This window comes from Ruditapes philippinarum, unplaced genomic scaffold, assembly GCF_026571515.1.
Source record: "Ruditapes philippinarum isolate M1 unplaced genomic scaffold, ASM2657151v2 ctg608_1_1_1_1, whole genome shotgun sequence".
Lineage (NCBI taxonomy): Eukaryota > Metazoa > Mollusca > Bivalvia > Venerida > Veneridae > Ruditapes > Ruditapes philippinarum.
In genome coordinates, this window is record NW_026859254.1 from 158,514 (window position 1) to 174,255 (window position 15,742).

General features: G+C 31.0%; 1 protein-coding gene across 1 annotated transcript; it reads left to right on the plus strand.

The window, feature by feature from the left end:
* Nucleotides 1-1,741: 1,741 nt before the first annotated feature.
* LOC132755846 (leucine-rich melanocyte differentiation-associated protein-like) lies at nt 1,742-9,430 on the plus strand. Its single transcript, XM_060746776.1, has 6 exons — nt 1,742-1,810; nt 1,935-2,066; nt 3,458-3,597; nt 7,223-7,343; nt 7,974-8,070; nt 8,977-9,430. The coding sequence occupies exons 2-6, from the start codon at nt 1,939-1,941 to the stop codon at nt 9,004-9,006; spliced, it is 516 nt and encodes a 171-aa protein (XP_060602759.1). The 5' UTR covers nt 1,742-1,810; nt 1,935-1,938; the 3' UTR covers nt 9,007-9,430.
* The last annotated feature ends 6,312 nt before the right edge of the window (nt 9,431-15,742 follow it).

Genomic DNA, 15,742 nt, shown 5'->3' on the forward strand with positions numbered 1-15,742 from the left:
CCACCCTTATTTTTAATTTACATGTTTGATAAATATGGATAACGCTCGGTGTGCAATAACATTTTTCCAAGGAATTCAGACAGGCAACATATGCTATAGACTCTTCAATAAAATGGTTTACTAATATCATTGTGTACGTATGTAAAATGTGTATATGATAATGGAATTAAAGCACATGAGTGTGCTTTTCTATGATAAACATGATAAACTTGGGCGTAACGGTATTGAAGATGCCGTAACGGTGTTGAAAATGCCGTGGCGGTGTTAAAGATGCTGTGTCGGTGTTGAAGATGCCGTAACAGTGTTGACGATGCCGTTACGGTGTTGAAGATGCCGTAACAGTGTTGAAGATACCGTAACGGTGTTGAAGATGCCGTGACGGTGTTGAAGATACCATAACGGTGTTGAAGATGCCGTGACTGTGTTGACGATATCGTAACGGTGTTGAAGATGTCGTAAAGGTGTCGAATATGCTGAAACTGTGATGAAGATGTCGTAACGGTGTTGATGATGCCGTAACTGTGTTGACGATGTCGTAACGATGTTGAAGATGCCGTGACTGTGTTGACGATTTTGTAACGGTGTTGAAGTTTTCGTTACGGTGTTGAAGATTCCGTGGCGATGTTGGAGATGTCATGACAGTGTTGAAGATGTCGTAACGGTGTTCAAGATGCCGGTACGGTGTTGAAGGTGCCGTTAACGTGTTGAAGATGCCGTGACGATGTTGAAGATGCCGTGACTGTGTTGACGATGTCGTAACGGTGTTGAAGATGCCGTGACTGTGTTGACGATGTCGTAACGGTGTTGAAGATGCCGTGACTGTGTTGACGATTTCGTAACGGTGTTGAAGATGGCGTTACGGTGATGAAGATGCCGTGGCGATGTTGGAGATGTCATGACAGTGTTGAAGATGTCGTAACGGTGTCCAAGATGCCGTAACGGTGTTGAAGGTGCCATAACGGTGTTGTGGGTGCCGTGGCGGTGCTGAAGATGACGTGACGGTGTTGATGATACCATGACGGTGTTGAAGATGCCGTAACGATGTTGGTTTCAATACTACATAGCAACAGTTCTAGCAAGAACACTTTTAAGAATAGAAATAATGTGTCTTTGAAAAAATATGTATCAAACAATTAATTTCAAAGTTTACAGATAATAAGCGATTAAAACGCTTCTTTTGAACTTTAAACATATGCGTCTGGGATCGAACAGGTATTGAAAATAAAAATTACGGACTCATTTTAAAGCCAACATCTACTACTATATAACTACTGCTAGAGTCGATCAATGGTTTTAGTTTTAAATGTGGGGGTCTTGGACATGTAGATCTAGTTTATGTTTTTATTACTTTAAAGATTTACTTTGCTCATTGTAAAATATTTTTATTGAAATAATCATTAAAAAAATATTTACTAAATATGTGTTATGTAAATACGTAAAATTTATGAATGGGAATCTGCATATATATAATTTTAATTATATTTTTTTCTTCAGAAAGATATAAACAAAGTAAATAAATTGCTGTAATAATATTATCAATAACAAAATTATGCTATTTGTTGCTTACTTATAAATCTAATCGTTATGGACACAAAAAGATACAGAATCAAATATTCGCCCAAATACAGTTTCTTCTTTGTAAACTCTGTTATAATTTTTCTTTTTAACCTCGCAAAGTTTTTATTACAAAGCGAATAGGAACCGTTTTACGGTATTGATACGGTACAGAACGGGAAAATTTATTGAATTTACATGATCATGTGACCATACAAAATGGCAGACGGACAGTAATTTTTTTACACCAACATAGGTATGAGTATCTCTTTAATTAATCGTTTAAATTTACTGAGAACAGAAGCTCAGATGGGTGTTATTTCCATCAGACAGCTTTTTAATATTTTTTTTTGCATTTATTACACAAATTATTATTTCAGGTTTATGAACATGGGCACTGAGTACAGATGTCAGAATATTTCCTACCGTGAATTAACAGAGCTTCCAAAAGACTTGATTGACAGGACGGCAAAATATGTAGAGGAACTTGATCTAACTGGAAACAGAATCTCATATCCTTTATAACAATAATATGAAATTAGGCAAAGCCTATGAACAGGGAAGTTGTTAAAAATTCCTTTCATTTTTTTTTCCGTTTTAAAGGTGTCATTCAGTATTTCATGCACCGCTTCGGTTTTCACTCGGAACACTTTATATTTATTATTTATCCAAAAAGTTGAGATTGGTTCCGTTAACGGAATACATCGTCTTTTATCATTGAGTTACATTGTAAATGGTGGCGCCTAACTAGAACTGACACTGAAAATTTTATTGATAGGTATAGAATTCTATATATTTTTTAATTGTTTTTTATTTGATTTTCATTTTAAATATACACATGTAGTATATAGTCAGGCAAGCCAAAGCCTGGGCGGGCTTTGCGGGCCCTGACTTTGACTTCCTCGTATGAACAATTAGGCAAAATAATCTGTTTTAGGTCACCTCTCTTCTGTGAACCCTACTGTAGACATTTAATAAAAATGTAAATCAAAGCACAGAAGGCGCTGAATTTGTTTGAGTCTCAGAATGTCAGGAAGGTGAAGGTTGTGAGATTATAAACCAATTTGTTTTTTTATAGTGCCGCCAGTGCTTTCCAGTGTTTTAACTGTAGTAAATATAAGACTAATTACAAGACTGATAGTCAATTCAATGTTTATTTGACTTAAAAAAAAAATAAAATCACATCTCGATTTATAAGCGAGCGTGCAAACCCCTCGGTGAAGTTATATGTTAACGGCCTGAAGAAAACCATATTATTCTAAATTAGTGTTTGTAACTCTTATTATTTCTACGCTAAACACAGATGTAAATAATCATGGAGCTTAATGTAAGCATGTATATCTATAAAGAATGAAACAATATTAGAAATCTTCGACCATTCAGGAACTACTTTGCTTGAAAATTAATGCGCCTGTCATTTGACAATCTTTACGCAATGATCTCCCCTGAATTTTTCGGCGTTAGTACATGTACATATAAAGGGAAGTAACCGCTTAAAAAAAGTGGACTACTTTAGGCATTTGCAATTAACAGCATTAGGCTCTGAAAATTTCGCTACCATCATTTGTTTGGTCTGACGACCCAAACAAATAAAAATGAAAAAAAAAAAAAAAGGATTAATTTCAACTTTTGAAAAGCAACAATTTGGGAGTCAAAGATGAGAGTTAGGGTTAAATGTTAAGTCTTTAGTGTTGGAAGATTTAATTCTGTTGTTGATATTAGGCCTTTTTGCCCCTGTCAGAGCTTGCACTGTGTACATGTAATAGCATTGTTAGTTTTGAAATAAATAATTGTAGGAAAGAAGAGGCAGGAATGCTAGGATACTCTTGAACAACACTTCTTGTTTAGGTCAACCACTGGTAGTGATCACTACACTTATTTTGTTTTCCTTAATTATTTAAAATGATCTTAGATTTCTGATTGAGTATCAAAGTCTAAAGTCGTTGGTGTTGGACCACAATGCTGTATCATCGCACGTGAAAATTGCAGACATGCCCAATCTCCATACATTGTGGGTTAATCATAACAGAATTGACAACTTAAGTAAGTTTATTTTACACACTGTAAGTGTGAATTCAATAGTGAACTGATACTTCTCACTTTGTGACACATAATAGTGATCATAAAACAATTTATGTCAAAGGTTTAGAAAAATGGGCTGTCTTACCAGAACTAAAACCCTGGACCCATGATCTGCTACTTAACAGGTCTCCACAATTAGTGAACAGTCTGATTCTGAATTTTTTTTCTCCAAATACAGATTAATTCTAAAATTGTAAATTAACTTGGAGCATAGTATGATATACAAAATTTTATACAGTCACTCACTGTCCTATATTTGGCAAAACATGAGGAAATTATTTATCTTGTCAAGAACCCATGAATTTCTGGTATTAAAAAAAAAGGGAAGACCTTAAATCAAACTCAAACATTTAGTTTAAACATATTTAATTCCTGAATATACACATTTACATTATGTATAGTATACAATACAAATCAAACAAGTTTATATTCAAGGAAGACTAAGTCTTATAAGATTCTTCTCCTCCAAAATTTGAGAATGAAACATATATGAGCCGCGTCACAACAAAACCAACATAGTGCGTTTGCGACCAGCATGGATCCAGACCAGCCAGGATCCATGCTGTTTGCTATCAGTTTCTCTTCTTGTAACAGGGTTGATAAGCGAACAGCATGGATCCTGATCAGACTGCACGGATGCGCAGGCTGGTCTGGATCCATGCTGGTCGCAGACCCATTATGTTGGTTTTGTCATGGCACAGCTCATATGTAGTCATATATTTTATCACAATTTCAATTTTATTGCAACTTTACATACAAGACACAAAGTGACAGCATCTTTCTTTCTGTCCATCAAATTTATCTACAAGCAGATTTAAGTCAGCTGCTGTAAGACCATAGTTCTGATGGTATTTTAGGAGTGAACATTATGGTAATTTTGAAGTGAAAATTATGTTATTTTAGGAGGAAAAATAAGCTTTTTTAGGAAGAAAATTAGGCTGTAAAAACAGGGAAAATATCACTGTTATGATACAGATAATCAAAGACAACATGAAATAAAAATATCTTTCAATTCTGGTCACATCTATATGTTCAACATTTGTATAAAATAATAATAATAATAATAAACTTAATATTTTCTTACCCCTTAAAGGGACTCCACTGAGGTTTTTTGAAATGAAGGGACCAAAAATATTTTTCCGAGATTTTTGTATAACTAGATGTATGTCTGGACCAATAAATCATGTACAAAATTTCAGATCATTAGCTCACTCTGTTTCCCAGAAATAATCAATTTTATTGTGCAAATTGTCCCAATAAATGAAAATCGTTTGAACGCCTTTCACTCAAATCGGCCAAAAATCGCATAAAAATCAATTATCAATTTAATGCCGTGTATATGTATGTACACATGTATCATCTATTGCTTGGTTTCAAATTTAAATATATCAGTTGATTTCAGAAAGAATTTCAAAATGTATTATTTTAGGCTATTGGACCTCAGTGGAGTTCCTTTAACCTATGTTGAGAGTGTATCAGTGACCAGACAAATGAACAAGTCTTTATCCATGTACATGTATATTCTTGCAGAATTCTGTAAAAAATTAAAGTGATGAATTCACAATTATATACTGGTTTCTGGTAGTTATTTTAGTTAACCAAGTATATAAATAAGTTTAAGCATGTACATAAATACTCAGAAGTAATATAGATATATAAAAAATATAACATAATACTTTAATAACTGACTTTTACTGTCAGAAGTTTTTCTATCTTTGAAAAGGTCTTAATCATAAATAAATTTATTAAAATAGGGCATTGCAGTTATTTTTTATGATTCATTTTGAGCATTTTTAAGTTATAAACTCTTTTAGGTGCTTTCTTGGCTCTTTTTTGAAACAGCCTCTGGCTTAAAATGGGAAAATATTATAGCATATTTATTGGAAGTTGGAGAAGTTGAAAAAATGCCTTATTAATACACAACTTCAAAGTCTTATTCTTGTATGTGACCATTATGAATACATATTTGATATTTCTTTTAAGAAACAAGTCAAATAATTCCAGCGTTTCTTAAAAAATGAGACAGTTTGATTTTTAGCAGACTTTTATGTTAAATTCAGATGATTGGAGGCTGATCTTTAGCTTGTCTGTTTGAAGAAAAAGTCAAGCTATTGTGATCACTGTTTTAAAGAAAAAGTCAAACTATTATGATCAATGTTTTGAAGAAAATGTCAAGCTATTATGATCACTGTTTTGAAGAAAAGTCAAGCTATTATGATCACTGTTTTGAAGAAAAGTCAAGCTATTATGATCACTGTTTTGAAGAAAAAGTCAAACTATTATGATCACTGTTTTGAAGAAAAAGTCAAGCTATTATGATCACTGTTTTGAAGAAAAGTCAAGCTATTATGATCACTGTTTTGAAGAAAAGTCAAGCTATTATGATCACTGTTTTGAAGAAAAAGTCAAACTATTATGATCACTGTTTTGAAGAAAAGTCAAACTATTATGATCACTGTTTTGAAGAAAAAGTCAAGCTATTATGATCACTGTTTTGAAGAAAAAGTCAAGCTATTATGATCACTGTTTTGAAGAAAAGTCAAGCTATTATGATCACTGTTTTGAAGAAAAGTCAAACTATTATGATCACTGTTTTGAAGAAAAAGTCAAGCTATTATGATCACTGTTTTGAAGAAAATGTCAGCCATTATGATCACTGTTTTGAAGAAAAAGTCAAGCTATTATGATCACTGTTTTGAAGAAAAGTCAAGCTATTATGATCACTGTTTTGAAGAAAAAGTCAAGCTATTATGATCACTGTTTTGAAGAAAAGTCAAGCTATTATGATCACTGTTTTGAAGAAAAGTCAAGCTACAATGTATTGTGATCACTGTTTTGAAGAAAAAGTCAAGCAATTATGATCACTGTTTTGAAGAAAAAGTCAAGTTATTATAATCACTGTTTTGAAGAAAAGTCAAGCTTTTATGATCACTGTTTTGAAGAAAAAGTCAAGCAATTATGATTGCTATGGTTTTTTGTTGTCATTGCTGTTGTTGTGCAAAAACTTTAATTTTGCCCATTATTAAGCATTTCAAAATTTACCAACATGAAACTTGGAATACTTGTTATCATGACAAGATGCAGTAGTTAGACAAGGGGCATAATTCTTAAAGCAATATTTTTGGAGTTATGCCCCTTTTAACATAATAATTTTTAACAGACAAGTGCTTAGAATGATATTGTCTTTTATTTGGAAATGGGTGCTTACATTTGGTTTAAACATATTTATTTAAGCTCGATTGCGAAACAAGTTCTTGCAACTTATATTAATCACTTTCGAGTCCCCTTCCTGGAACCAACCAGTACTGGTGTCGTATGAAGAAACATGGTCGTGACCCGAGTAGGGCTCGAACCCATGATCTCTGGGTTGAGAGGCAGACACCTTAACCACTAGGCCACCGCTCCCCTTGGAAATGGGTGCTTACATTTGTCGCTGTTTATATATTTATAAGACTAAACTGCTTTGTAATCGATGTGTATTTAGTAGTACATGTTACAGGTAGCTTTTATCTGTCTTAAAGATAATTCTAAATATATTTATATTATATACATATTATATTATAATTTATATTATAAATCTAAACAGGTGTGTTTATATCAACACTGGCAAAGAAGTGTCCAAATTTAAAGTTTTTATCAATGATGAACAACAGAGCTGCACCTAGTTACTTCAATAATGGAACATTCCAACAGTATGTGGACTACAGGTGAGTTTCATGGGTACTCCAGTCCGGTTAGCTCGATAGGTAGAGTGTAAAAAAATGGAATGTGAATCTGGTGACCTAGGTTCAATTCCCAGTGCAGGTCACTTACTTTGAGATTGATCATGAAGTTCTTTCTTCTGTCATTCGCACTGAACCTCTGCTCTAGTGAAGGCAACTAGTACTGGTAAAAGGCTTGAAAGCCTGACCAGGAATAATGTGGTGCCTGAACTGAGCTCTGATAAATTCAATATAACTAATTGCTGTGATCTGGAGTGAAAACTACCAACGCCAACCAATATAACGGAGCACCCATCTGTGCCACAGTTATTCTCATTAATTAAAGGCCACATTTGTGACATAGACCCTATACTTTTAAACATGTAGAGTAAAATTTATTAAATAATAATGAGCCGCGTCATGACAAAACCAACATAGTGCGTTTGCGACCAGCATGGATCCAGAATAGCCTGCGCATCCGCGCAGTCTGATCAGGATCCATGCTGTTCGCTATCAGTTTATTTACTTGTAATAGGGTTGGTAAGCAAACAGCATGGATCCTGATCAGACTGTTGGTTTTGTCGTGACACGGCTCAATTTAATGATTTTTTTTTTATTGTTTTTAATATTTTTCAGATATTTTGTAATAAGTAGATTCCCAAAGCTTGAGGTGCTTGATGATAAAAAGATTGACAGTTCTGAGAGATCTGAGGCAGAAAGAATATACAAGCCTGTAATGTTTCTTTCTTTTACATTTTATCTTATTTAAAAAGCAGCACGCCTCTAGATTAATATTGATTTTTATAAAAAAAATGAAAATAAATTTAAAAGTAAAATATTGTGAGGTGAATAAAATTAATGAAGCAATTTACAAATTGCAATCGGCACTTAGAATACAAGAAAGTTACCAAAAAGTGGTCACCATATGCAATAACAGCCCTTACAGCGTTAGGTATGCAGTAGAAATATGGTGAGAAAATACTGCAAAATCAGTCTTAAACCTTACATAATATATAAAATAGCACTTGGATCTTGAATGTTTTTACCTTTCTTAAAAGTTTAGTACATTTTTCTCAATATTGATTTTCTTGCAATATTTTGGCTCATCTCGAGGCATGCAGCTTTAAGGGAAATAATTTTATGTAATTGAAAATTTTCATAAAATTAAAAAATGGTTGCTCCCATAATCTTACATAGAAAGTTTCGAATATTTAACATACATGGATACTGTGCTTAAGTTGAACAAATACAAAATATTATGCTGCTTTGTTAACAAAGGGATTAAACAGCTTAGCAATGATTTTGTACATGGTACTTTTGATTTTTAAGGAAATAGACACAAACATATTTATTTTATACAGGCATTTTGGAATTTAATTCCTTTTTCAAAATGCAAACAAATGGTTTGTAAACTGCAAAGAGCAAAGGTATATGCTTTAACCTATAATTACATATATCTTTGATAGTTGCCATTACTGGTGAATGAACACTCCATATACATTTACCTTTGTGCCATCTTGTTGATTAATTAACCTTTTGCAAAAAAAAAAAACCTATGTAGTGTTCAAAATGCTAAATAAATTCTAGACTCTAACATGATAACATTTTAATTTAACACATTATATTTTCACAATTTCAGGTAAAGAAAAGAGTTAAACAGAAAACATAAAACCAGCTATGTGAACTATGGGGAAATTTACCCTTACTAAAAAAAACATGGATTTTATCTGAAATTGTGACACTTTGAGCCATGACATTGACCTTATGAAGGTCAAACATCAAGGTCATCATATAATGATGAGTGATTAACTAAGGATGTGCAATTAACTACATTTATGATATTAATCTTATTGCTTGATCAGCAAAAAAAAAGTATTTATGCTGTTGAGATATGTTTTATCTGTCATTTTCAAATACATGTTATACTTAATTTTTGTCAGTGAGATATATTCAATATCATTCATTGTAGTGAGGATGTAACTGAACATAAAAAAATATTTCACTTTAGTGTCAAAAATTTATTTTATATTTTACTGTTTTTTGTGGAATGCTTGAAAAAAATTGTTTTGCTTTGATTTAGTAAGTACCTATATTTATTTCCTTCAATGAAATGATTTTTTATAGGTAATAATTTTTTCAAAATTTTGTTAAGTGGCACACTTCCATATCTTCAAAAAATAAAACTAAACAAAAAAATAATTATAGTATAAGAAATGTATGGGAATTCACAATAATAAATATAAATGTATTGTGTATTGGCAATATCAAATCATTTTATTATCTACATTTGATAAAATTTTCAACAATTTTTAAGTTTAAAAAAAAAAAATCAATAATTTTGAGACAAGCTTCCTACAAATTATATTATTTCGCCAGCTATTGGATTCATATAGAAATTAATTAAGTTCAATTGATGAGGAGGCTCATAAGTGTAAAAATCAACTTTTGAATACATTCCAGGAACCAAACAGTACTAATCAATCAATACTTTTGAATTCATTCCTGTTACCAACCAGTTCTAAGCAATACATGTACTTTTAAATCCATATCTGGAACAAACCAGTAGTGAGCGATGAATGTAAAGTTTCTTGCTCAAGGAAACAACAGCTTGCTCCTGATGGGGTTTGAACCCATGCAGCCAACAATCCTTAGGTTACTAGTCAGTGATTTAAGATGGTTTACAACTGTGTGCCACCACATTTAAACATACACGTATAATGTCATGGACCAGAACAGTTAACTATTTAGGGGAGATAATGTGTAAGCTGCCAGATAGTTCAGTTGATAGAGTTGGGAATTCCGAGGGTCCCAGGTTCGAGTCTTGGTCAGGCTGCGCATTTGTTTTACCCTGTGACATTTATATATAAATTTGATATATGTTGAACACGTTTTATGTTTCTCTGAATATGACATAATTGATTTATGTGCTAAGTGTGCCTGTGACATATATATGTCGTGTAAAATAATAAATGCGTACAGTGTACATGACACATCTTATGTATGTAGATTGTTCTTATATGACATGTCAATTGTTTAAATGACAGTTTTAGAGCTTTAAAAAAGTCACGTAATTAAATATAATTATTCACTTTTGATCTTATCATGAATGTCCAATATTGATTTAAGTTTAATCTTGTAATATTTGTTTGATGTAAACTGATATTGTTACGGTCTAGTGGGTCGGAGACTCTTAATTAAAACACCGTTGACAATAATAGATTCTCTTCTTGATGAAAGTATCAATATGAATTATGATTAACAAATATTGACCTAATCTTAAAGGTCAAAATATAAAATTATTGATTTAAGGCTGATCTTGTAATATTGATTTAAACTGTTATTATACTTTTTATATGACATTTGTTGTGTTCAAATTACAGTATGAGATTCTATTCTTGATAAATAGTTAATTTTACCAATAGTCAAATTATATTAACTAATATTGGTCAGATCATTATATTGATTAAAGGCCCAACTGGACTATAAAAGCCAGCAGATGGTGCTAGGGCAGGTTTCTGATTAATTTTATGCATGCTTCACTTCAGGGACCCTTTTTCAAAGATTTAAGATTAATTACCAAATGCATTAAAACAACACTTGGCATGTTTGTAGGCATAGATATTTTTGATAAAGATTGACCAAAATTATTCAAAATATAACTTTGTTAAGTGTATTTCTGGAAAAAAATACTTGCTGTCAAATTTGAAATTTGAATTTCCCTGGGAGGAGCCATGTGATCATTACAGGTAGTAAACAGAAGCACGTGGCAGTGTTTATTTCAGGGAGAGAGATTTGTAGCAGACGACACATTGGAATGCTGAATAAAACAATAACTTTTACTGACATGCTTTATCAAATCCAACAAATTTACAATAATCCATTAATCTATGATTTTTATATAAATTTCAAAGTACTGATTTTACTTGTATTTGAATGGTTTAAACTTCATGAAAACAGTAAAAGTAACTTCCAGGTATATTTCATTTACACTATATTTTGTTGTAAATATCTTGTAGTCAAAAATTACATTTCAGAAATGTTAATTAAACTAAATGTTGCATATGCATAAAAATTTTATACATTAACAGTTTAAAAATATTTTAAATTCCTGTCAAGAACATTTTTAGCAGGTTGTTCCTAAAAGAAATGCCCCATGTAAGGCACATCTTTTGGGTTTTAATATAACAGCATTCCAGTGAAAAAAAGAAGAAAAACAACTGACTTCAAAAATAATATCTGGACAAGATGACTTGACAATGTCTTTAATTAATCTGTGAGTTATATAAAACATCCATTAAACCTCTCCTGTGTATGTTTACATTCTCTCTGCAGGTTAACACTGCACGCTATTTATAGTTCAGGGTTTATAACAGACAGTTTTACATCACTGATTAGTCACACCTACAAATACTCGCTGCCGCGGCAGCGAATGTTGCCCCTTTAAGTTTTATAATGATTTAAACTTGTCTGCTATTACAGTTTTTATATGGCATTTTGAAGCGTTAAAATTACAGTATAAGATTCAATTCATAAATAGTTACCAATAGTTAAATATAATTAACTTATATTGGTCTGATCATAAATTTTTAATACTGGTTAAGTTTTATAATTATTTAAATTGATATTATAGTTTTTGTATGAAGCATTAATATTATGACAGTTGTAGATTTTATTCTTGATAAAAAGTTAGCAATAGTTAAATATGATTAAGTAATATTAGTCTGATCATAAATATTTAATATTGATTAAGTTTTTAAATGATTTAAGCTGATATGATAGTTTTCATCTGACATTTGTGTTTCAGTATTAGATTATGAAAAAATCCAATATTTAGGTAATAATAAACATTTAATATTGATTTAATTATCAGTCATCCAATATTGATAATCATATAAGTATAATCATGTAAAATTGATTTATATGTTTCATGTTATAGGATCATAAAATATGTACATTTAGATCTATATAAATTAATGCCATAAATGTGTTTTGAATTTTTCAAAAATCTCCACTGTACTTGTATTCTCTAATGTTGATTAGGTTACTAGCAAGGTAACAAAGTTTTGTTGTATTATTCTATATCTTAATAGTTGAATAAGAGTTGTTGCCCTTGATTTTTTTCCTATATTGAAAAAAAGTAGATTTTTTGTTTTGATATGTCTGAAACATAATTTTCAGGTTTCATTGAAATTTTACATTATTACCAATTTTCAATTGTTTTAATATCTATTAATACATGATATAAATGTTGTTCACTAAGACATATTTTGTCAGAGTTGTGGCTCCTATATTTTGGTTTCCAAATCGGTCTAGTGACTTGTATAGCACTGAATTAATGACATTTCTCATGTTTGTGAAATTATCTTATACATACAATGTTCTTAGTACATAAACCATGGTGCAGGAGTGTAATAAACCCCATATTACACCTTTGCTGTGTCATTTGCACTATTCAAACATAGTGTTGTAGGGCACCAATGCTAGCGTTACACTATAGGTCCAGTGTAAACCTTTCTTATCTTATATATGTGATAAATAGAATATTACATTCCTGTACATTCAATACTAAATTTATTGAACTTGTTGAATAAAACAATATTATGCTTACTTGAGGCTTGATAATATGATTTTATTCAACTTGTTAAGTTTATTATATATAAAAACTGCACTCATTCAATATCCTCTATTTATTTACATGTGACTGTACCTTTCGATTAATATTTAAATCCATAAATTCAAGAACCCACAAAAATGTTTGTTTAGACATATCATTAAATTACATTAATTACATTTTTAAATTGAAATTGGAGTTGATTTCTATATTCAAACTTAGACTTAACCATGACATTTTATGCTTTTCAACATGATGTTTTATGTCTATATCTTCAACATTTTTTTTTCATTTAATGTATCCTTTTGCTTACTGTTAAAGCTGCATGCCTCCATATTTCAAGACAATTAAACATGAGATAAAAGTACTTAGATTTTAAAGATATATTAAGCTCATTTTTGAGTATAATAATTTTATCATAAAAAGTTATTTCACAATCTTTGAAATTCTTACTGGATCTTTGAATAAAGAATGAATAAATTATGCATGGGAAGTTGCATTTCTTATTACAAGTTAAGTAAAGTTGGTTCTTTCTTAAAAAAAACTGACAATTTTTGTTAAAATCTATTTAATTATAATATAATATTGTGGTCAGCTGTAGAGTGTAGAGTTTAAAACATAACATAACTACTTTGTGTGAAGTCGTAATACAAAGAAACATTATAGCAATTTTCAATATTTTCAAATATCAAATTTGAGCATAAAATATCCTTAAGAAAAGTAAAAAGATTCAAGATTTAAGTTATAATGTACATGCTTTATGTGATTGATGACTGATTTTGCAGTATTTATCACCATATTTTTACTGCATGACTAACACAGTAAGGACTTAATGTGCATATTTTGACCTCTTTATGGTAATTTGCATGAATTGTAAATGTTGTTTGCAATGTATAAAGTACTGTCTTTGTTCACCACACAATATTTTACTGTTAAATACATTTTTGAAATTTTCATGAAAATTACCATAAATATGGAGGCAAACTGCTTTAAAGCCAGTTGACAATATATTTTTTTTAAATGCTATTGTGAGATCTTCTGTCTGACTAATGATTTGATTACTGAATTGATTTTATTTTTATACAATATGTCTTTACAAAGTTATATATGTATCTTGTAATTGTTATAATTATAGATTTGGTTATAGAAGTAACTGTTGTTAAAGCCACATAATGCCTCAGAAACAAATAAATTTTCAATTCTTTATAAATGGGTAACCTAGCTTTAGTTTTAAAACGTTTAAATAACTTTTAAGAGCATGTTAGATGCTTATAACACGAACATAGTAGCGCAAAATGTGAAATTATTTGCCATAAAAGTAGCACAATGTAAACAAAGTAGGTATTTTGACTTCTATACAAAATACAAATTCACTAAAACTGAACTAATTACCCAAAAAGCAAAAGATGAAAAAGATGATTCAGATAATTGCCAAATCAGTTACTTTTTGGAAATATAAAAGCACACCAATATAATAAAAGGCTTTTGTGAAATAAAAATAAAAGCATTTCTGGGGCATAATTTCTTTAAGATGAATCAAATTAATTAGAAGATTCATATTAATGTCATTCAAAACACCTACCAAAACAGCTGATAGGTGGTCAAATAACCTTTGCAGCATTTGTTTGACTAACCAAAACGTAAAAGTTGGTGATTGTTGTACTCAGGTGTCCATTCAAACCTGAAATAATGCATGGACATGACACCTAAGACATTCCTTTATCAGTTTCACTGAAAAAATGGCCATATAATCTTACAGTATTGGTGTGACTTGAAACCCAAGACACTGACAAAATATGTTTACCGTTGATTATTAGTACTTTACAGTAAAAAAAATAAATCCTTCACATTTCGAACATTTTACTTTTCATTATTCAAAGTAGAACAAGTCCTTTGTACTAATTTATTGATTTTAAAAGTGATAAATGTGTTGGCCAATGAACTGCTATTGCAATCATTGTGGTGATTCAGTAGCTTAAAGGTGGTCAATTAACATAAAAAAGAATTAGAAAAAGATAAAGGTGATCAATGAATACTTAATGAATGGAAGTGTTTATTTTGTTGAAAAAATGAAACTTAATGGCCTTGTGATCAAGACATTTGTCAAGTCATATAAACCTATCTACAAATGTGCAATATTTTATGAAAAATTAACAAACAAAACTGTTATAGGTGTTAGAATGTTTTTACAAAACGTAGTATGTTTATTTAGAACATTTGTAGAATGTAAACCAGACTTTGTTTTGAAATTTTACATCTAGAACAATTTCCATATTATTTGGAACAATTTTATTTAACTGAACTTAATGTGTCATTTTTATTAAACCTATCCGCGGGAGGCCATGATTCTTTACCCCATGCATTTTCACTGTGTTTGTTTGCTACACTATATTTTCTAATGATCCAAGCATTCTATGTAAAAGGAATTTTGCAGATAAATCAAACTTACTTTGATGTTTACCATATAATTTTGAAAAGTGCCGTACGGCCAGACTATACAGTGCGCCCTGGCTTGTCGTTCGTGACTCACGCACGACTAGAACTTTTGACTAGCCGTACGGGCCCGTACGGCTAGTCCCTTCTCTAAAAATATCCATCTGTTTTCTTTCTTAACGACCATTTGTTGAGATTTGTGATCAACACAAAAACGTTTGTGCCTCTAGGACGGGGCGGATTTAGGGCACCCGATAATAAAAATTATATTCATATTGTATACAGTCAAAGACTTGCCACCAAGGGTCACACAGGGGAAAATGTCAAAATGGCCTTTGATTTGCCTTCAAATGTGCCGGAA

What these genes read in the sequence shown, in the direction of transcription:
- LOC132755846 (XM_060746776.1), top strand. Translation starts at nt 1,939, where the DNA reads ATGAACATGGGCACTGAGTACAGATGTCAGAATATTTCCTACCGTGAA. An exon ending in TAACAGAATTGACAACTTAA is followed by an intron (nt 3,598 to 7,222) that starts GTAAGTTTATTT and finishes AAATCTAAACAG; the next exon opens with GTGTGTTTATATCAACACTG. An exon ending in CAACAGTATGTGGACTACAG is followed by an intron (nt 7,344 to 7,973) that starts GTGAGTTTCATG and finishes AATATTTTTCAG; the next exon opens with ATATTTTGTAATAAGTAGAT.